Source organism: Arvicola amphibius, chromosome 7 (genome assembly GCF_903992535.2).
Source record: "Arvicola amphibius chromosome 7, mArvAmp1.2, whole genome shotgun sequence".
Classification (NCBI taxonomy): domain Eukaryota; kingdom Metazoa; phylum Chordata; class Mammalia; order Rodentia; family Cricetidae; genus Arvicola; species Arvicola amphibius.
In genome coordinates this window covers 107,193,642-107,216,449 of record NC_052053.1, presented here as the reverse complement: position 1 = coordinate 107,216,449, position 22,808 = coordinate 107,193,642, and the positions used below count along the sequence as shown (strand labels likewise).

The 22,808-nt window shown below is 42.8% G+C and overlaps 2 protein-coding genes across 4 annotated transcripts; one reads left to right on the top strand and one right to left on the bottom strand.

Moving 5' to 3' along the window:
* The first annotated feature begins 409 nt into the window (after positions 1 to 409).
* Positions 410 to 9,502, top strand: Tomm20l (translocase of outer mitochondrial membrane 20 like). Its single transcript, XM_038337282.1, has 5 exons — positions 410 to 1,392; positions 1,508 to 1,551; positions 6,362 to 6,443; positions 8,313 to 8,455; positions 9,336 to 9,502. Exons 1-5 carry the CDS (start codon positions 1,257 to 1,259, stop codon positions 9,387 to 9,389), a joined length of 459 nt encoding a protein of 152 aa, XP_038193210.1. The 5' UTR covers positions 410 to 1,256; the 3' UTR covers positions 9,390 to 9,502.
* Positions 8,850 to 22,460, bottom strand: Timm9 (translocase of inner mitochondrial membrane 9). 3 transcript variants are annotated; one of them, XR_005286242.1, is made up of 6 exons: positions 22,162 to 22,460; positions 18,487 to 18,576; positions 12,758 to 12,822; positions 12,007 to 12,102; positions 9,626 to 9,971; positions 8,850 to 9,429 (listed from the first exon to the last, which is right to left on the bottom strand). XR_005286242.1 is itself a non-coding variant. In XM_038337283.1 (5 exons), exons 3-5 carry the CDS (start codon positions 12,794 to 12,796, stop codon positions 9,837 to 9,839), a joined length of 270 nt encoding a protein of 89 aa, XP_038193211.1. In that variant the 5' UTR covers positions 12,797 to 12,822; positions 18,487 to 18,576; positions 22,162 to 22,460; the 3' UTR covers positions 9,458 to 9,836. The 3 variants fall into 3 exon arrangements, 2 of the variants coding, with proteins under 2 accessions (XP_038193211.1, XP_038193212.1); XM_038337283.1 differs by lacking the exon at positions 8,850 to 9,429 and having other exon boundaries at positions 9,458 to 9,971; XM_038337284.1 differs by lacking the exons at positions 8,850 to 9,429; positions 18,487 to 18,576 and having other exon boundaries at positions 9,458 to 9,971; positions 22,162 to 22,458.
* Between the last annotated feature and the right edge of the window lie 348 nt (positions 22,461 to 22,808).

Below are 22,808 nucleotides of genomic sequence, written 5' to 3'. Positions count from 1 at the left end.
ATTACATAAAATCTGGTAGCATAAATTTATGAAACTGGAACGTATAGGTCCAAGGGTATGCAGAATTCTAATTGGCATTTCCTGAAATCTTTTCAGTGATGATGGGAGCATGAATGTAAGTATTTGGGAGGGATTTTGGTAATTGTCTTGCTGATACTTCAAGTGCACATAGACTTTTATCAAAGTAGCCCACTTTTAGGATAATTAGTAATTATCATTGTATCTATCCAAAAGGACATGGACAAGTTGTAGCACTGTTTGTAACGAATGAATGCTGTAGCTTATCAGAATGGCCACCACTGCGGAGTATTATTTGGTTGATACCAAATAATCAATATATAGTTAATCTTACTCAAGCGTTGGTAAAAAAAAGACCAACCGTAATTTATTTTGTGGCTGCTTCATAACTATTGTTTTGCCGCTGTTATGAATCGTAATGTAAATATCTGTGCTTTCTGATGGTCTTAAGCGACCCCTGTGAAAGGGTTGCTCAACTCCCAAAGGGTTCACGACCCACAGGTTGAGAACCACTGAAGGAGAGGCTGACACAAATTATGAGTATCAGCACTGAAGGAGGTGGCACCGTGCAAACAGTGGATGTGACCGTTGGTTTTAATGATAGTTTCAGGCTGTAGATGTAGTTATATACTTTAAATATGTGTAGTTCATTGGGTATCAGCCGTTTCTTTAGAGCTGTTGAACAGGACAGCTTTGGGATCTACTATTTATACAATCTTAGTTTGAAGATGACCAGACCATTATCGGGATCATGACACACATATATTCAGGCAAAACACCCATTCATATATGTAAAAAGAAGAAAACAAAATTTGTTTTTTGTCTTTATCTGGGTTATGATATTTGGGGCAAAATGACTATTTTGTTGTGCTTGCTAAATAAAACAAACATAAAAAAGCACCAACAGAATAACAATTTTGTTTGCTTGTCTCCTAGACTATTGCTTCCGAATCCTTTCCCTTTCCTGACTTACAGTGGATGGAGAACTTTGATTGCCAGTGCTCCAGGCACCCAGGAGAGAGCAGACTGGCTAGCACTGACTAGGGCTGGCCTGAGATAACCTGGCTGTCCTGGGACCAACTGAAGCACAAAGGAAACCCAAACAGCCAAAGTACGGGGGTATGTCCCGGCCGCAGAAATGGGTCTTGTCTGAAGAAGCCTCGGAATTCCGAGTCCTGTGGCCCTGAGTTCGGGACCCCAGGTTTGCTCACGCGTGGCCGGCCCGCGCCCAACGCTCAATGCCCAGCGTCCGCCTCGGCTTCGGCCTCCTGGCGGCCCTGGCGGCGGGTGGTGCTGTCGTCCTGCTCGGCTACTGCGTCTACCTGGACCGAAGGCGGCGCAGAGACCTGGCGATCCGGCGCTGCCTGGGGGACCGTGAGTGACAGCAGGGCCGCGGGAGGGCGGGGCCGAGCCGGGGCGGCCCCCAAGCCGGCGCCCTGGGCACTCCGACTCGACTCGACTCCCAGCCAGCTCGTGCCTGTGTTTGCAGAGAGAAGAGCAGAACAGTCCAAGGCCCAGGCGCAGGCCAGGCAGGTGAAGTACAACAGACCCGCCAAAGAGCCTTCTAGAAGCCCAAGGGGAGTCCTGCCAGTGCCGGACACCTGCTTTCCAAAGTTTTAATCGTTTTATTCTAATTTATTTGTTTGTTTACAAAGGGGAAGCAAAGAAGGGCAAAGTGGGTCTGATAAGGACACAGTGTGAGGGACTAGAGAGGTGGCTCAGTGGTTGAGAGCGCTGGCTGCCTTTGCAGAGGGTCCAAATTTGATTCCTACCGCCTACATGATGGCTCACAAACGCCATCTGTAACCCAGTCCAGGGGATCCAACACCCTCTTCTGACCCCCAAGAGACACCAGGAATGCGCATGATCAATGATATACATGCTGGCGAAATACCCATACACAAACAACAAAACAACGTAGTTTTTTTGTACATTTGTTTTGTTTTTTAAAGTACGAACAGGGCCTGATGCACACGTGTGCTTGGGAGGCTGAGACTGGAAAAAGGAGTTCGAGGTTAGCCTGGGCCAAACGAAACACCACCCAAACAGAAGGCGTCTGTAAAGTAAATGTAGGAACAGGCACTTTTTTTTGGAAGAAAGAAGAGAGACTTGGACCTTCCCATATCCTCACAGCCAGTCAACAAGGAATCTGACTGACTAGTTTGTTTTTTGTGACAGAGGGAGAGGGTGAGCCACATATGAAAGTCAGAACACAGCTTGAGGGGTCCATTCTCTCCTACCATTGGGTCCCAGGTGTCTACTCAGGGGGCCAGGTTTGGCTGAAAGTGCTTTTACTGCTGAGCCGGTTCACTACCCTGGATTGGTCATTTTATTTATATTTCACTTTTTAACTTTCATGTGTATGGATGTTTTTCCTGTCACGTATGTCTATACATTACATACATACCTGGTGCCTGGATCTGATCCCCTGGGACTGAAGTCACAGAAGGTTGTGAGCTGCCATGTCGATGCCAGGAATTGAACTTTGGTCCTAAGAGGAGCAGCAGGTGCTCTTAACCACGGAGCCATCTCTTCAGCCCCACCCCCACTGATAATTTTAAAAAAGAATTTGGTCATGTTGGTTATTGACTCAGCTTTAGTTAACTCCCATGAACCCAAAATTGCAAGAATACCTAACCATCTTTCAGGTGATCAGCCTGGGCCTATTTAAGGTCCAATTACGAGACACTAAGGTAGGACAGGCAGAGATAATAATAACAGTGCTGTAAGAATAACCCCAAAGCAAGGCAGTGGACAAAGCCACCACATGCAACAGGATCCTAGCGAAAGACAGCATTTTCAGTGTGGAATCAGTACAGCGGCTATTCAGTTTGGTTAAGCTTAGTGTCTGTAAAATGATCCTTGGCTTCTGGATCTGCAGTTTGAGCAGGATTAGTGGGGGAATGCCACCTTTGCTCTACTCAGCTGCAGCGAGGTGGGCTCCAGGGCGATATGGTGAGCCAGTCATCCTTGTTTGTCAGTTGATGCTGGGTGTTTACTTAGGGGAAGTGGTTTGGGTTTTCAGGGGTAAGCAGGCAGGTACAGATACTCTACATGCATTGAACACAGAACAGCGGTGTGCTGGAGAACATGCAGATAGGAGAACATGCCATGTAATACCTCTTCTCACAGCCCCGAGGACGGCTCCGTTTCAAGCAGAGAGGAAATAGCCTCCAGCACATGACAGAGAGACAGCGTTCTAAAAAGAGATGCTAAGATGGGGAATATTGTTGTGACTGGCTTTTCGGGAAAATGCAGCTTCTCTGCATAAAGCTTTGGGATTGTTGCCAAGTCTGGAATGATACTGAATCTGGAGCATGGTATTAGGGATGCCTTTGGGACTGACACGTGTAACAATGCAGAACAGGGAGTATGCCAGGCCTGATCACTAAGTCAGTTTGGCAAAGGAATCACCGTGCAGAACTGTCTGGTAAAGCGGAGCCAAGTAGGATGGAACATGAGAGGACTTGCTCGGAAGCCCGGGCTATGGATCCAGATTTAGTAGGAAGCCAGTGCTGATTTCTGGGCATTTTTAAAGAATAAAAGGAATAAAAACCCAGAGAAACAAAACCCTTAGATCGATCAGGCATGGGTCTGTTAGAAGGATTAGAAAAGAGAATAAGGCCGGGCAGTGGTGCACACCTTTAATCCCAGCACTTGGGAGGCAGAGGCAGGCGGATCTGTGTGAGTTTGAAGCCAGCCTGGTCTACAAAGTGAGTTCCAGAAGAGCCAGGGCTGTTACAGAGGAACCCTGTCTTGAAAAACAAAAATAAAATAAAAGAGAGAGAGAGAATAAGTTATTTTGGCAGCATAGGGAGTAGCAATAGAAACCACAGTCTCTGGTGATGTCAGCAGCGGCTGGCTAGAGCAGAGGGAGCCTTCCTGGGAAGGATAGGCAGTTCATGCTATCTAGATAGAAGACCGAGACAAGAACTAAAAGAACAGAAAAGGAAAAAGTCAGAGTATTTGTTGATTTTTAAGGAAGCAGGGAGTGTTGGAGGAATAGGGCATGTATGTGGAGGTGTCATTCCCTGAGCAGGTTCACTTGGGCAGGGTCTGATACAGCCCATGTATCCATGACTGTTGCCCTTGCACTTTGTGTGTGTGTGTGTTTGCACTGCTTGACTTTTCCTTATTTATTAGACTAGGCTTCTCACAGCCTTGTCTGTTTTACCCTTCACTGACTTGTATCCAGAACAGCATCTGGCACATTGTATTGTCCATTTGTACAAGTATAGGGAGACAAACGGGAAGCGGCAGTACCCAAGGCATGTTGTGGAGAGAGATAGCTGAGTAGAATTCTGGTGTCATCTTGGAAGGCTTTGAATGACTGAGAAGTCCATACATTTTTCTCTTTTGGGAAACAGTTGTGGTGGTAACTTATTTCAGAGAATTATTGTGATTCCCTTTTTATTTTACTTTTTTTTTTTTTTTTTTTTTTTTTCTTGAGACAGGGTTCCTTGTAGCTTTGGAGCCTGTCCTGGAACTAGCTCTTATAGACTAAGCTGGCCTCGAACTCAGAGATCCGCCTGCCTCTTGTCTCCCGAGTGTTGGGATTAAAGGCATGCGCCACCACCACCTGGCATGATTACATTTTAGAAAAACACTTACTTTTATTTTGTGTGCATTGACATTTTACCTGCTTGCATGTCTGTGTGAGGGTGTTGGATTCTGGAGTTACAGACAGTTGTAAGCTGCCATTTGGGTGCTGGGAATTGAACCCGAGTCCTCTGGAAGAGCAGTCAGTATTCTTAACTGTTGAGCCATCTCTGCAGCCCCATAATTACTTTTTTGTTTTGTTTTTCGGGACAGGGTTTCTCTGTGCAACAGCCCTAGTGGTCCTGGAACTAGCTCCGTAGACCAGGCTGGCCTCAAACTCACTGAGATCCACCTGCCTCTGCCTCCTAAGTGCTAGGATTAAAGGCGAACACCACCATTGTTTGGCTGATTTCTGTGGAGCTGGAGAGATGGCTCAGAGGTTAAGAGCACTGACTGCTCTTCCGGAGGTCCTGAGTTCAATTCCCAGCAAACACGTGGTGGCTCACAACCATCTGTAATGAGATCTGGTGTCCTCTTCTGGCCTGCAGGCATACATGGAGGCTGAATTCTGTGTACATAATAAATAGATCTTTAAAAGAAGAAAATACATTAAAGAAAAGATAACTGTGGTGTCAATATGGGAGATGAGATGGGTAGGTGGAGGGTTAGAGACAGAAAAGCAAGTCTGCATTAGAAATAATGAAAACCCAAGTGACTTGAAGTATGATAGATGAAGAAGCGGGACTTTCAGATTTTTTTTCACATAATTGTTAAAGTAACTTTTTCATTGTGTAGATGCATAAACCAAAAGAAATTCTCTTCGCAACTCTTTGCTGGAGCTTCCTTTCCCCTCACACCAGGCACTTGCTTTCCCGCCCATGCTCCACTGGCCCAGCGGGTTAGATTTACCTATGGCCAGGAGAAAGGAAAGTGCAGACAGAAGTCAGCTGTATGTGGTGGCCATGTCTGCAATCCTATTGCACTTAGGGATCTTAAGCAGGAAGATTGTGAGTTCAAGGTCAGCTGGGGTTGCATAGCACAACTCTGCCTGAAAAGGGCAAGGAGAACACTCAGTAGTGTTCACCGAGCAAGTGTGGGGGACCCAAGTTTGAGCCCCAGAACCTACACTGACAAACAAAAAAAATCAAGAATAGAACTGGTTGTGGTGGCATGTACCTAAAATGCCAATGCTTGGGGAAGTAGAGATAGGCGAATCCCTGTCTCAAAAAGCAAGGTGGAGTTCAGCAGTGGTGGTGCATGCCTTTATCCCAGCACTCAGTTTGAGGCCAGCCTGGTCTATAGGTTTAGGACAGCCAGAGCTAAACAGAGAAACTCTGTCTCAAAAAACAAATACCCCCCCCAAAACAAAAAGAAACCCCTACATTGTGTCAATACCAAGGTCTGCTATTAAAGGCGGGGCTACTAAAATGGAGACGGGGTGGCTGTGGGCATCTCAACCTAACTGATATTGTGCTTTTCTCTTGCTGCCTGAAGTTGTGCAACTCCATTTTAGAAATTGATTAGAGAAACATTTGTCACCCACAGGATTTAAGAGATCAGAGGTGTCTTTTATGTTCTTTATCTTTGAGATAGAACCCCATCTTGTACTGTTGGCTGGTCTGAAACACAAAGTTCTATCACCTGCCTCAGCCTCCCAAGTGCTATGTCCACCAGCCTGGCCTAAGAGGCACTTCTTGTTTAAATGTGTGTTTTACTTGTTAAGAGATACTTTAAAGATTAATTTTGCAGTAACTATGTACCTTGCATTCATTACTCATCGTTACATATTTTATAAATCCTTTAGTTATGGGATCCAGCAAAGAAAGAGAAACTACAAGAATTTTTTTTGCAAGAGGTGCAAATGGGAAAATTTTGTTTAGCTAGAGGTAAGAATAAAATCATTCTAAGTTTTTTGTTCGTTTGTTTTGACTTTTTGTTGTTGTTTTTCCACCAGGGTCTCGCTATGTAGCCCTGTCTATTCTGGAACTCATTGTGTAGACCAGGCTAGCCCCAAACTCAGAGATCCGCCTGCCTCCCAAGAGCTGGGATTAAAGACATGTGCCACCACATCCAGGTACTTTATAAATTTTAGTCATTTTTCATCAGAAAACTATTTAATTAGCTAGGCATGGTGGCATATGCTTATAAACCCAGTACTTGAGAGGCAGAGGCGCTATCACAAAACTACATATTTTTATCACATTTTATTCCCAAAGAGCTATCACGTATTAATTTAAGCTTCTAGGTGGGTAAGGTACAATTTTGGGAATGATTGAAACAAAAATACAAACTCATTATTTTTTTTCCTTCCCAAAAGTGGCTTAGAGCCAGGCGGTGGTGGAGCACACCTTTAATCCCAGCACTTGGGAAGCAGAGGCAGACAGATCTCCATGAGTATGAGGCTAGCCTAGTCTACAAGAGCAAGTTCCAGGACAGCTAGGACTATTACACAGAGAAACCCTGCCTTGAAAAACAAAAAACAAAAATTGGTTTGTAAATCTTTTTTTCATCAGAATGTATAATTGATGTTAATATATATAATATATGTCTTGTTTGGTGCTTTGATAATACAGTTATGTTTTAAAAGTCTCACTACAGAGGCAAGAGTTTGCAGGAGTTTCAGGTCAGCCAAGGCTGGCTACATGGTGAGAACTTTCCTCAAAAACCAAAATGGGGCTGGAGAGACGGCTCAGTGGGTTAGGAGCACCAGCTGCTCTTCCAGAGGACTTGGGTTCCATCCCCAGCACCCACATGGTGGCTCACAACCATCTAACTCCATCCAATCCCAGGGGAACGCAATGTCCTCTTTTGGCTTCTTTTGACACCATGTTTATACTGCAAAGACACACATGCAGACAACACCTATACACATCAAATACATTTAAAAAATAGAACACACCAGATGTTCCATCTTTCATACTTTACCAAACATGGATGGTCTACCTCATACTAATGAAGACTACAAGATTAAAAAAACCTGCATGACCACGCTCCATGCCCCAGACAGAGCATTCCCAATGCAAATGTGCACATCTAAAGTGAGTAAACTTGTATAATCCAATACATTATTCAGATGCCTAGTGTCCCCATACTGGTGCTCATTACTCATCATAGACATTAGGTTTTTTTTCTTTTTTAAGCTTTGGAGCCTGTCCTTGAACTAGCTCTTGTAGACCAGGCTGGCCTCGAACTCAGAGATCTGCCTGCCTCTGCCTCCCGAGTGCTGGGAATAAAGAAGTGTGCCACCACTTGGCTGATATGTATTTACGTTTTAATGCTTGCTGCTTTCTTTGTAATTTGTAGAATATACATTTTAAAGAGTATTAAAATTTTGCCTAAAGTCTGGAGAGATGATCAGCAGCTGGAGCGCCTATTGTTCTGTTACAGACTGAACACTAGTTAGCCCCTAAGAGTTCTAGTCCCAACCAACATTTACATCAGCTGCATCACAACCATCTGTAACTCCAGTTCCAGAAGGTTGGGTGTGGTGGTGCACATCTTTAATCCCAACACTCAGGAGGCAGAGGCAGGAGGATCTCCGCGAGTTTGAGGCCAGCCTGGTCTATATAGCAAGCCAGGACTACATAAAGACCCTACTACTAAACAAACAAAACCAGTTCCAGGGAATTGGGCTTCTTTTCTGGCCACTACTGGCTTTGTACTCGTGTACATACACACTCATAGACCACTCCCCGCAATTATTAAAACAACCCTTTCAATTTCTTTCTTGATTAACATGTACCGATCTGTTTCAGGAGAGCACGGAATGGGGGTTGAACATCTCACCAATGCCCTTTTAGTGTGTGGGCAACCCAAGGAACTTCTGACATTTTACAAACACACACTCCCTCCTGAGGTATTTCAGATGCTACTGTACAAAATTCCCCTTATCTGCCAGGTGAGCACGTACTTAATTATCCTTGTGAAACATTATATAACCAAGTGAACTTGATTACAGAGAAATAATGACTATGGTTGCGGACTCCCCAAGGTTCTCAAGTAATATCTATTTCTGGTTCTACTTTTTCACTAAGGTAAGACTAGCTAATCTTCTGTGTGCTATTATAGCGAATTATGTACTTTGTGTTGCATCATTTCAATTTTAAAACAGAATGGGACTTGTCACTAATGACAAAGCAGAGAAATAGCTTTGTAAACCTAACATACAAGGCTAACAGTGCTCTGCAATGTGACTTTAGATTGGTAGCAGATAAAGTCCATTTAGAAGCTCTTCCTATTTGGGTAAAACAAAAACAAAAACAAAGTACTTACACTTACTTGTTAGAATTTTCTGCAAATGTTGAATCTGCTTCAGAATTTATTAGCCATAAGATACAAATTCAACTCTGGTTCATTTTACTCAATTTGTCACATTAGCTGCATGTTATTATTTACACTCAAACCATTCATGTTGGTGTGTGTATGTGCACGCACACAGGCACCATGGCATATGGGTGAGGGCAGGAGCTAACTGGGTAGTCAGTTCTTTTTGCACCACATGGTTGCTCCTGATGGGACTCAGGCTGTCAGGCTTGGTACCAATTCCTTTAGCTGCTAAGCCCTCACTAGCCTGGACTCTGTTTTTAAACAAACTGTAAGGCTGTATTAGAGCATAACAGTCATAACCATTTCTGAGCTAGCCTCAAAAGGGATGTTGCCTAAGGGTCTTTAAAGTGCAGCCAGGATAAAACAGGCACTACCGAATGTGACAAAAGCAGCAAGGAAGAGTGCCCACGCCTTGGAATGACTGACACGTAACTGTTTTGTGTATTTACCAGCAACTTGAGGCAGACATGTATGAACAGAAGTACTTGAAGGATGATCCTTACTGAAGCATCTCAACGCATCACAGCCCAGACAGAATAGTGTGTTCTGTGCAGTAAAAACAACCGCTCAGTGATACTTTCATTAATTTTACTTCTGGTAATAAACTTTTTCTATCTCATACATGATTGGACACATTTTGCTTTTAAAATTAACAGTCACAAAGAAAGAAACAGTGGTTTATTTTGTATCAGGGTGACCACGCAGCTGAGTCTTAAGGCTCAACAACACTGCATCTTCTTACCATTTCACTCAACAGGAAGGCCTTCTGTTTTGGTTTTTTCTGGTAAACAGTGATTTTGGTTTCTTCGGTGGTTTCCCTTGGTCAGGCAGTCACGACAGATGGCTGACCACTACTCCTGCTGTGCTTCAGGGGATTCTCCCAGACGAATCCTCATTTCCAGTGCAGCAGCTGCTGGCAATCTTTCAGTGCACATCTGTGCCTTGGCACTTTTCTACCGGGGCTGGCCCAGGAGTCCTGCTTTGGCTGCCAGGGCTTCATTCTGCTGAATATGATATTCCTGAAATCTCATGGATATCCTCTGTGTCATTTTTAAATATTTCTGTAAGCAATGTTCTGAACAGGTAACCTAGAAATACAAGGGAAGGTACAAAAGGCAACACAAAAATAAACATTCTTGCCGGGCGGTGGTGGCGCACGCCTTTAATCCCAGCACTCGGGAGGCAGAGGCAGGCGGATCTCTGTGAGTTCGAGGCCAGCCTGGTCTACAAGAGCTAGGTCCAGGACAGGCTCTAAAAAAGCTGCAGAGAAACCCTGTCTTGAAAAACCAAAAAAAAAAAAAAAAAAAAAAAAAAAAAAAAAAAAAAAAAAAAAAAAAAAAAATTCTTGTATTCTGAAGGAGCCACCATTGGGAACTTTGCTTTTCTTTAGGTAATTCTGCAAATTAAATGCTATCCTTGGCTTGCAATAATCATAGCTTTAAACTGTTTATGCTTTCATCCACTGGCTAGAATTAAAGTTTATGAATTCCCTATTAGTCTGCAGGCACAGAAGCAATGTTGTGCCCTGACTTCATGAAAGGTCTGGCCAGATTTTCTACAAACTCAAGGTCCAAATGTATACCCAGCAGGTTTCTTCCTTTGTTAATGAGAAACTTGTTTCTGCATATTCTTAATTTACAACCTTTACTTTTCTCTTGAGCAAGGTCTTGTTATGCAGACAGGACTGGTCTGGAATACCAGAATCTTCTGCCTCAGCCTCCCAAATGCTAGGGTTCCACGCATGCTTAACCTTACCCACCATCAACCCTTTTCTTTTTACTATCTCTGAAGTGACCCAGACTCAGAAAGAATGAGTCTTCCAGGCTCTCCCTCACATGCAGACCCTAGAGTATAACCTATATGGTATATATATGTAAATGGGTATAAATGCAGGTAATACAAAGTTTTACAAGAGAAGGTAACGTTAGGTGGTAAGAATGGATGGATAATCCATTTAGTGTTGCTTGTGAAAAAAAAGAAAAAGAAAAAAAAAGAATGGATGGATTGTGGGCAAAAGGACACATCTCAGTCATGAATGAGGGTAATAAAGCTATTTTTCCCCCAATTTTAACCTGTTAAAATTTTTATTTTTTTCATGGTGGATCTGAGTTCAAGTTTCTGGATATCCAGATAGCAAGAATCACTTTTGCCTGAGAAAGAATCTGGCATGTGCTGTTCCTCTGAGGTAGGGACTGAAAGTTGGGTTTGTTTTTCAGTCCCATTGACCATCTGTGCAGTGGGAACTTGACATGACAGGCCACTAAATGTATCTATCCCCTTTTGAAAAAGGGACCTTAAAAATATTTGTTATGGAGAGGGGCTTTACAATTAATTTTCACCTTAAGCCGGGCAGTGGTGGCGCACGCCTTTAATCCCAGCACTCGGGAGGCAGAGGCAGGCGGATCTCTGTGAGTTCGAGGCCAGCCTGGTCTACAAGAGCTAGTTCCAGGACAGGCTCTAGAAACTACAGGGAAACCCTGTCTCGAAAAAAACAAACAAACAAACAAACAAAAAAAAAAACCACAATTAATTTTCACCCTTTTCTCCTGCTTAAAATTATATCAAAACATTCTACTTAGTGTTACTTAATATGTAAATTTTATTGCTATAGATAAAGTATGGTTTTTAAAAACAAAAGTATCACATGATCAACTCCATTGTCTACAAGTATAAAACTGGCAAGGAATAACTAAAACATATTCCTTTAAAAAATGAATATCATTACTTGGTATCTCTTAAACTTTGTAAGTTAAATTATCTAACAAATTAGATTTTGGCACGAATGTTTCCTGACTTCTCTACTGGAAGAAGTTTGTCACTCTCAGCAGATACACAAACATCTTTTAAGGACACCCAAAGTTGAGATTCCGATTAGCCTGGGCTTCGGTGGTCCACACGTGAGCTACATGCCACCACATTCACACTCCCCCTTTTCTAAAGCCAATCTAGATTCTCAGGGCAGATAGATGATCTTGCATCACTAATCTTGTTGTGGGTCACGACTGACTGTTCCTCTAGGCAATGGCATGTAAATGGCAGCCTCGTCAGTAGGAACAAAGGAAATGCTTAGACGGAGCCTGGTTTCTGACTCCTGGGAAGTTTCAGTGAGCAACCTTTGCATACCTCCTCAGGTTTCACCTCTCTCGTGGTGAAGTCTTTGACACAGTCCAGAAAGCAGCTTTCCGTGAGTCTGTTGTAGGTTCCCAGGAACTCCTTAAACTGGAAACAAGAAGTGTTTTAAGACCCAGCTTTCCAGCCAAAATGGCTGGAGACTTCGGATACTCAGACAACTAGCCTGGCACACTGGCACACCGTTTCTACCACCCCTCCCTCATCTGGAGTCTTCTGCTGACTTAAGTAGCTTTAATGCACAACACAAGGTCTTACTTTCCAGTTGTACTTTTCTCCTCACCTGTTGTTGTCCAACTCAGTTTCCACAGCCAGCTACCGAGTGATGTCTGATGTCCTGGCTACTTCAGGGGCTGAGGATAAGGATCACCTAAGACTAAAGGCCTAGAAGCCCAAAGACAACATAAGATGCTTTTGTGGCCTCAAAAACAAAGCAGAAAATGCTTTGCCACCTAACATACTTTTTAATGTTTTAAAATATGGTTTGAGGGCATGTATTCTTTGTTTTGAGTAAAAATTTAACTCATGATAATTCCGCCCACAAGCATGTAGCTCAGAATGGCCCATCTCACTGCCCTTGGAGATAGTATCTCAACATAGCCCTGCTGTCCTAGAAGTCACCATGTGGACCAGGCTGTCCTTGAACTCTGAGAGATGAGCTTGCTCTGCCTCCTGAGAGCTGGGATTAAAGGTAGGTAACACCACATCTAGCCAAGATCCTTTCCCCTTAATTATAGTACCTTACCTGTTTTATCTGGTCAGATTCTGGTATCTGTGCAGCCATATTCTTCCAGTATGTTTATCAATCACCTGATTTCAAAGTCAAAAAAATACTTGTCAATTTAGAAATGTATTTTTAAGATACCCAAAGAGATAGCTGTTTATATTTTATAAATTTCTAATTGTATATAATCATAAACCATCCATAATCTCACAGATTTTAATGACAGGTTATTTTTTAATGCCAGCTGTGGAATTCACAGGCCCTGGGTTAGTCAAATCTCCAACGGTTAAGACAGTATCCTACTGTCTAGCAAAGCTACTTACTAAAGCCCCTTTCATAGCAGGGATTTAAGGAAATTCTTAAATTCTTCCTAAATTTTCATAACTATCCTATTGGTTATCCATTCTGGTCACTAATCTATGTAATCTACCAATTGTTGACAAACACCATTTATTTTTAACAAATTTTATTTATAATTAAATCAACACTGGCTCATGAGAGATACTCAGAGTTCTCAAACCAAGTTACTGGAGTTTTACATTCTTTTTTTTTTTTTTTTTTTGAGACAGGGCTTTTCTGTGTAGCTCTGGCTGTCCTGGAACTCACTCCATAGACCAGATTTACCTTGAAGTGATAGAGATATGCCTGCCTCTACCTCCCGAGAGCTAGGATGGTGTAGGAGTTCTCTTGTGTGTTGCTTTCATTGGTTAATGAGTAAAGAAACTGCTTTGGCCTACTTGATAGGGCAGAACTTAGGTGTGTGGGGGGGAATAAAACGGAATGCCGGGAGGAAGAAGGCAGAGTCGGGGAGACACCATGAATCATCTGCTTGAGACAGATGCCTGCCAGTAAGCCACAGTCACGTAGCAATACACAGATTAATAGAAATGGGTTAAATTAAGATGTAAGATTTAGCCAGTAAGAAACTAGAGCTAATGGGCCAAGCAGTATTTTAATGAATACAGTTTCTGTGTGGTTATTTCGGGCTAAGCTAGCTGGGCAGCCAGGATGAACAAGCAGCCTCTCCCTACAACACTGGCATTAAAGACTGAGCTACCACTGCCTGGCCTAAGACTTATATATTCTTATATGGAATTGTGAGTTGCCATATGGGTGCTGGGAATAGAACTTGGGTCTCCCTACGAGCAGCAAGTGCTCTTAGCCCCTGAACCGTCTCTTTAGCCCCAGAAGGCTCATTTTGATTAAGTCATGTAACACATAATTCCATAATTCCACTCATGACCATGAGTGCACTACCCCACCCCCACTGAGTTTTTGATCTTTTTTTTTTTCCCTTCCTAAGATGTTAGTGATGACTACTGACATTTTTTACAAAGCCATACATAAGGGAAAGCTTTAGATCTCCTGCCCTTGCTAATCTGGTCTCATTCTACACGTTACAGCCCAGTTTTCTCTGAAGTAATGATTAATGAAACACATAACTGTGTTTACTTAAGAGGATGCTTTAATAGTAATGGGAAATACATTATTCATTTTATGTGTCCCAGGAACAACAGTACTCCAATTTCATGGGTGTTAAGTGCCACTGACCAGTCAAAGAAGCGGCCTCTACAAACACCATGCACTGTCCTCGGGACGGTGCAGATGTGCATTTTCTCTATTCACTCTCTACACACAGCTGGGAAGCTGGGCATCATATACAAAGGAAATCTAAGAAAAGAAGAGGCAGCGAGCAAGTAGCAGGTCAGCTAGGGGCCTTGGGATCTAAGAAACACAGGATGAATCCTTTGTGTGCTTTCTGTTTTATAGATTTCAAACTGGAGAAGCTGGCAACCTCCAAATGTGACCAATAAACAAGATGCCCTCAAAACCTAGTCTAATCAAAACATCAACAACAAAATCAGCCAAAGAAATGTATATATCCGTATATATGTGTGTATGTATGTATACACACACACACATAATATCTATCTAAACTACTGTTAAAAATGAAATGAGAAAACAACAAAAACTCCAATGGTCCATATCCCTGCCATCATATCATTAGCTTAAGCCAGACGGGAGGCCTAGACTTTACCCTGCAGAGGCTTCAATGAGCTATTCTTATACTTGTACTAGGGTGGTGTCAAGAGAAGGTAATAAAAGAACAGGATTTTATTCCCAACAGCAGGACAAGACAACAACACATCAGTGGAAACCTTATAAGAGACTGGCAGGACTAAAGCACCCGTCTTCTCTGCAGCACCATCACAAGGCCTGGCTGAGGTTCAGGGTTGCATTCCTACCCTTCTCTCTGTGGTGAATAGGAGAGGCCATATAGGGAGTGGTAATGAGGCATGTTAGCTCCTCTCAGCCAGGGAGATACATAATGACTGATAGGTCTCCTAATTTGGCCAAAGGCATAAATTTACAAATTCAAGCAGGTGAGTGAACCTTAAACAGCACAGACTCAATGAACTCCACATTAATATAAAATTATAGTCCTCCATCCCCGGAAAAGGGTTTTTTGCTTTTGTTTTTGTTTTTCCTTGTTGAAATATTTGTTTCCCCTTGAGACAAGGTTTCACTGTGTACCTTGTTCTCAAACCCATGTTCCTCCTGCCTTGGCTTCCTGAGTGCTAGGGATTATGGGATTCAACCCACATTCCCATTGTTAGACAAAACTTGTTAGTAAGACTGTAAGCAAGCAGCTGAGTGTCATGCATGAGTAATCCCAGTATTTGGGAGGTGGAGTGGAGGCAGGAGGATCAGCTTTGTAAAATGTAAGATCAGGCCAGCCTGGACTACTTCTGTTTTTTAAATATTTATTTAACTTTATTTTTTATTTTATGTGCATTTTGTATCACAAATGTGTCAGACTCCCTGGATCTGGAGTTGCAGACAGGTGTGAGATACCATGTGGGCGCCAGGAACTGAACCTGGGTCCTCTGGGAGAGCTCTTAACAAGTGCTCTTAACTGCTGAGGCATCTCTCTAGCCCCTAACCTAAGCTTCTTGAGACTATTTCAAAAGGCTGTAGACAAAGACATCTGCTAGGAGGTACAAGGAGAACATCACTAAGTGCAGTGAAGCAGGAAGGGGAAATACAACACATAAAGGCTGGAAGGGGGCACAGCTCTAGCCCGGTCTGGATGACACAAACTCCCAAACAACCAATATGGGAGCCCAGCAAAAGCCAAACTGCACTTCTACACCTAGGAACAAGCACATGCACAATGCAATACTAATCACCACGATTCCCTTCCAGACACACTCAGAGGTCACCCTCTCAAAACATGTACAACATTCAGATCTTGAAAACTATAGACAAACATCAGAACCCAAAAATAGAGAGGCAGTGACTGGACAACAATAAGATGAATTCAGTACCATTTCTGTGGGGTTTTTGTTTCTTTCTGCTTAGTTTTGGAATAGTTTTTATTCATTTTTTGCCTCTTCATTTTGATTTTCGTTTCTCTAGGGGCTTTTTTGTTTCTCTCTTTCTCTTAGTTTGTTTTGTTTTTTCAAGTTTGTAAGAGCTCTGGCTGTCCTGGAACTCACGGAGATCCTCCTGACCCTGCCTCCTGAGTGCTGGTATTAAAGGCGTGAGACACCACAGCCCAGCTTGTTTCTCTCTCTCTTTTTTTTTTTTTTTTTTTTTTTTTTGGTTTTTCGAGACAGGGTTTCTCTGTGGCTTTGGAGCCTGTCCTGGAACTAGCTCTTGTAGACCAGGCTGGTCTCGAACTCACAGAGATCCGCCTGCCTCTGCCTCCCAAGTGCTGGGATTAAAGGCCTTCTCATTTTTTGAAAGAGAAGAAGTTGGATAGGTTAAGGAGGTAAAGAAGATTTGGGAGTAGTTGGGGGAAAGAAAATGGTCAAACTATATTATATGAAAACAATTTTTTTTTTTTAGACAGATTTTCTGTATAGTTTTGCAGCCTGTCCTGGAACTCACTCAGTATACCAGATTGGCCTTGAACTCACAGAGATTTGCCTGCTTCTGCCTCCTGAGTGCTGGGATTAAAGACGTGCCACCACCACCTAGCCAAAAATTTTTAATTAATAAAAAAAAGGAGAGGCATTTTATGTTCATAGACTAAAAGACTCAATATAATAAGAATGTCAATTTTCCCAAAACTAATATTCACAATGCAAGTTTTACTAAGATCTCAGCAAGATTTCTTATATAGGTAAGATGTTAATTAAAAGGACTAGACTAGTTAAATAAAGACTAAACTGGGAGGAATCAATTTACTTGATTTAAAAATAATCAATGGAAAGAAAAAAGTCAATTCTAAAAAGATTAGATAAGGATGATTTTATGAAATACTCTCTTTTTTTTTGGTTTGGAGACAGAGTCTCATATGCAGTGCTGACTGAATTGGAACTCATTATCTAGAGCAGGCTGGCCTCAAGCTCAGAGATTCTCCTATTTCTGACTCTGAGTTCTGGGATTAAAGGTGTGCACCACCATGCCTGGCTGAAATAGTCTTGGAATGAGAGAATTACATGAATGTAGAGCATAGTAGTAGTTGCAGTTGGCTATAGAAGGAAGAGAGAACAGAAAAGGAGTGGGTGTTGCTACACGAGACCTATGAAATAGAAATGTTCTGTATCTTTACTATCCTAGGCGAGACCCTACACTCTAGCTTTGCAGGATGTTACTCTTGTGCAAAGCTGGATAAAGGGCATACGTGACTTCTAATGTCACAACTCTATGTGAGGCAGTAATACCCTCCGAATAAAGAGGCCAGAGAAATGCTCATAAGTCAAGAGTGCAGAGCTCAGTTCCCAACACTCACGCCATCAGGCGGCTCACTGGGACCTGTAACTGCAGCCCCAGAGGATCTGGCACCCTCCTGCTGCCAAGAGCACTTGCATACATGAAGCAGACACACACACTTTTTTAAGCTACATAAAGAAAGGAAAGTATCCTGAAGAGGCTTAAGATTTGGTAATATAATTTGCATACAATTAAGCAGTAAACAAAGTGATTGTTTGATGAGAACTTTAAAATTTGAGAATAAAACATGCTTGCTTTATCAAGAACACTGCCAACTGTGAGGCTCATTATAAACCAGACTCGGCAGTTGAAGCTGAAAATGACACATCTGATTTCCTTAGAAACTTATATGATAACTAATAACCAAAATTTGGTTCTTTTCCCTATGTCTAACCTTGTGCTTCCTCAGGTTAAAATTCTTGACTTTTTCAGCCACAGGTGAGTAGCATGATACAGTACATCTTTAAATGTTGTGTCAGGGACTGGTATCTGGGAGGTCTCAATCCTCTCATGCTCCTCTGTCACTACTGGTGACAATAGGTCTCATGTCGCCCAGGCTGTTTTGTAGTCAAGGATGATTTTGCTATGTGCCCAGCTAAGTGATTTTGTTAATGTCTCTTAGTATGTCTTTAGCAATCTCCTCTTTGTGTGTGCCTGTGCGGACATGTGCATATGAGTGCAGGAGCCTTCAGAGCCAGAAGAGGACGTGAGACCCTGGGAGCTGAAGTTACAGACACGTCTGGAAGTGCAGCAAAGTGCGCTTAACTGTTGAGCCATCTCTCCAGTTCTGGTTATCCTTTTATATTCGATCCTCATGTCCAGAGATCACTTCTATTGGTTTGTTATTACAGAGGCAAATATTAAGACAGGGTGACTTTCTGGCTACCCCGTCATTTGGAGACAGTGGACAGCTTTCACTTAGGTCTGAGAATGACGATAGCAACAGCGTTAGTTTTGCGGTTAATCAACATTTCAGAAGTAGAGAACTTCAGAGTAAAGGTAGACTTTATCAGCCGACAAGCGCAAACCTTTTCTGATGCATGAGTTTCTTTTCTGTTCTGGAAAAGGAAGTGCCCCGCCTTTTGCTTGAATATCTTCAGTGAGGCTGGATTTCTTACCTGAAAATTGAATGCAGTATTATATGACTGCGAAGGCTCTTCTTTTTAATGAAATCTGAATTTTGGCTGGCTAGCTAACTTTGTTTGGTGTTGTTTACTGAGACAAAGTCTATCAATGTAGACCAGGCTAGCCTTGTACTCAGAGACCTGCTTGTCTCTGCCTCCCTAGTGCAGAAAGCACTTTTAACTGCTAAATGGCTTAAAAATATTTTTAAGCTTGCCTTCATTTCTCTTAGTATACAAGCAGGAGGACAACTCTTGGAGCTGAGCTGGTTCTCTCCTTCCACTGTGTGAATGCTGAAATCAAAAGTGTGCACTGCACACCCTACAGTGAATTTATTTTAAAGCCTTTCTATTTTTATCACTAAACTGAATGAAAGGATACATCAGGTTTTCCCTTGTGAGCATAGGAGTCAAACCAGAGCAGCGTGCATGCTAGACAAGAGTTCCATTACCAGGTTATATCTGCAGGCCACTATCTTTTTACTAAGTGAAACTGGTTTATATAGTCTGAAGTTTATAGATCATTAGCTATTTAAAAAAACCCAACATTGTCATGCTAACCTTAAACTTTTCTTTTGATTCCTCTGAAAACTCTAAGAAAGATAACAGTTCAAACAGTATATTTACAGGGGGTCACTTTGAGATTGACAACGCAGGACCACTTGAGTCACTCAGACTGTAAAATCCAGGACAACCCCCATTACATTTGCACACCTGTATGAAATGGCAAATAAACTACAATATTCTGCAAATAGCCCCGTGTTATAAATTCTTTTGACTTTGGCTACATCGTCACATTTATTAAGTATATCTATAATTAATATAATTAATTATAACTATAATTAATAATAACTACAACATCATAATTGCATTATCTTGAGACATGGTCTCATGAGACCTAAAATTTTCTATATAGCTCAAGCTGGACTTGAACTTGGGACGGTCACAAATGCTGAGAGCACAGGTATGGACCACTATGCCCAGCTTGTTATTTATTTCTTCCCTAATACACCTTATTTTTCCTAAATTAATTTTCTTCTCAGAGGCAGGTGGATCTCTGAGTTCAAGGCCAGCCTGGTTTACAGAGTGAGTACTAGGACAGCCAGGGCTATCCAGAGAAATCATCCTGAAAAATCAAAACAAACAAAAAAGAAAAATAACAAGGGCCCAATAGGGATATTATTACTCTACTTCTTATAGGCACTGATGTACAAACTGAAACTAAATCTTAATAATGCTTAAATTTAATTCACGGCAAGTGATTCTTCTGCTGTCCTGGGCTGCTATAATTGCTCCTAGTCCCTGACCAACAGGGACTGTGATGCACATCTTTGGGGTTCAGTCGAAGCTCATAAATGGACAAAACCAAGGAATATGCTAGGGAACAAGATATACCTCCATAATTATTTAAGAAAAAACTGTCTCTTTTTCATTGTTAAGACAGACAGTCATCATCATAATTAAATGGGTCAACCTAGCATCACACAAAATAGGCAACATTTCCTGAGGTGATGCCCTAAGGCACCCAGCATCGCTCTAGTGGCATTCTGGCCTAAAAATACAGGCTCTTCCTCTGATCACAGGGGAATAATCAGGAGAATCCATACTGCAGAATAACTGAAGACAACTGGACTAGCCTTCAAAAATGCTAGGAGGGGCTAGAGAGATGCTCAGTGGTTAAGAGTACTTGTTGCTCTTGCAACAAGGTTGGTTCCAGTACCCACAGAGCTCACAACAACTGGCAGTACCATTTCCAAGGGATTCTACACTCTGCTCTGGCCTCCTCAGGCACCAGGCAAGCACCTGGAGCACATAGACACATACATACAAACACTCACACACATAAAAAGAAGCATTATTTTTAAAATGCCTTAAAGAGTGGATAGCTGATATAGACCGAGATGTAAGAGCCGCTACAATTAAGCATGTGTGGACCTTAGCTGTGTCCTGAATCGGAAAATGAGATTTTCTTTACGGGGAAGTAATCAGTCCCTGAAAAGAAAGCTGTATAAAGCTGTGTAATGTCCTTAAAGAGGCACAGAATAAAACAATTAGGGCTAAAATTCATGATGTCCAAGTTATTTGCAAAACATAGCTATAGATGTACTGGAGGGGAGAGCAAGGCAGGGAGAGGGTGGGGGATTTAGTTTATAAAAAAAAGTACACAAGCCGGGTGGTGGTGGTGCACACCTTTAATCCCAGCACTCGGGAGGCAGAGGCAGGCAGATCTCTGTGAGTTGGAGACTAGCCTGGTCTACAAGAGCTAGCTCCAGGACAGGCTCTAAAGCTGCAGAGAAACCCTGTCTCGAAAACAAACAAACAAAAAAGTACACAAAAAACCATACCTCCCCCACAGCTACTTTTTGTCCAAAGGCTATCAGTGTCTACTTGGTAGTTCAAGTATCTAAATTATTTTATTATCTTCCACGTGACCCTTTAGATTATTCACAGGAGGTTTAGTTAGATAAATTGTGGGATTAACTGGCAACTTTTTTGTTTGTTTACATTGGCTTTTATCTTTGGAGAAAGATTTTCTCTGTGTAGCCCTGGCTGTCCTGGAACTCTCTGTATTTCAGGCTGGTCTGGAACTCAGAGATCAGCCTGCCTCTGCCTTCAGAGTGCTGGGATCAAAGGTTGCCACTACACCCAGTGTTAATAGTAGGTAACTTTTAACTCAGTATTAATCAAAGCTAGAAGCACTTGAGAAAGAATTCATATTGCTTTCCTGATCCAAAGTCTGGCCTCATGATAAGAACCCTGAAATACTGGAGGATGAGAACAAGTCTTCCTGGGGTTAGCCCAGGTTTGACATTCAATTTCAAATCAAGTCAGTTTACTGATTGCTTTTGCTCAGCGTTTTGAAATTAGAGGGGAAAGGTCATTTTTTTCCATATCTAAGGTTTACATAGAAATTATGGAAGTTAATTCATCTCTAAGGTCTCTTGTAGATCTGACACTGTCATTCTGCCTTTTAACACACTTATACAATCGTAAACCAACACATTAAACCTAAGGGCCAAAAGAAAATGTAACAGACAAAAATGATTAATCACAAAACTCATTAAGTTGCAACAACCAAGAACAAAATAACAGGTTCTTCAAAGGTGAGACTAGAAGGCGGCTTTTTACTCTAGCCTTGTAGGAACGTACACAGCCGAAATACAAGAGATAAAATTTGTTTCTTACGATGACATCTTAACACTGTTTTGACTTTGCTTCATCTATTTTAAAAGCCTCTAGCAAGGCGCAATGGCTCTAACCTGAGCGTCCTCCAAAATGAGATCAGGAAAGGGTGCGAGCCCCTGTATTCCAGACACGGTCAGAACCGAGGGAGTCTGGGATTCTGGGGACAGGGAGCCCTGTCTGACAGCTCAAGGTCACCGAGGCGAGCCCCGAGCCCTCCAGTCCCGGGACCTCGGGTGACAAGGCCCCCCGGAGAGGTCCGGCCTCCCGCCGTGCCGCGCTGCCGGTTGCGCAGCCCCACGCCCCGCGTGCACGCGGCGGCCCCCTTTCCCGAACGAAGCCCGCCGCCCCGCCGCCCCGCCGCCCGCCAGCGCGGAGGGCACGGGCAAGCGACCGTACTTAGCCACAGGCTCTCGCATCCGACACCGGTACCGGGCTGAGGAGCTGCGGTGCGCTCGAGTCTGAGATCCGAGGGTCTGCGTGAGGAGGGCGCCGCGCCGCTGGGCAGCAGAGAACACGTGGGAGCAGTGATGTCAAGGAGCGCTTAGATCCGCTGACGCAGATTCGCAGATTCGTTACAACTGGGAAGGTGTAGGAGGAAAAGCCGGTACCCCAAGTGAATTCTAAAATCTCCTGAGAATTAACTGGTGTAACGATGTGTTAGACGGTGCTCCGTATTGCTTATTTTCTTTTCCAGGGCAACCGAATCTGTCGAGTTTCCTGAGAAGCCCAATATACTTAAACCTAGGTTTCTAACGGTTTACAGTTACTACAGTGTAAATAACCCTAGATAAACGAAACTGGTGTTTATGGCTGCTCGAGATTTCTTCAGTCCTCGGGGAAGACCTGATATCGTACCCCCAAATAAACGCGATATGCTGTCTTTAAAATAAAAATAAAATCATATCTATTTGAAGTCTTTTACGTTTGGGGAATTTGTTTCCACCCGGGCATCTACGGAAGAGCACCAGACTGCGCCAGAGCGCTCACTTCCGGTGGGAGGGCGGGATCTCTGCGCGCAGGCGTGCTGAGTCTCAAGGGCGGGT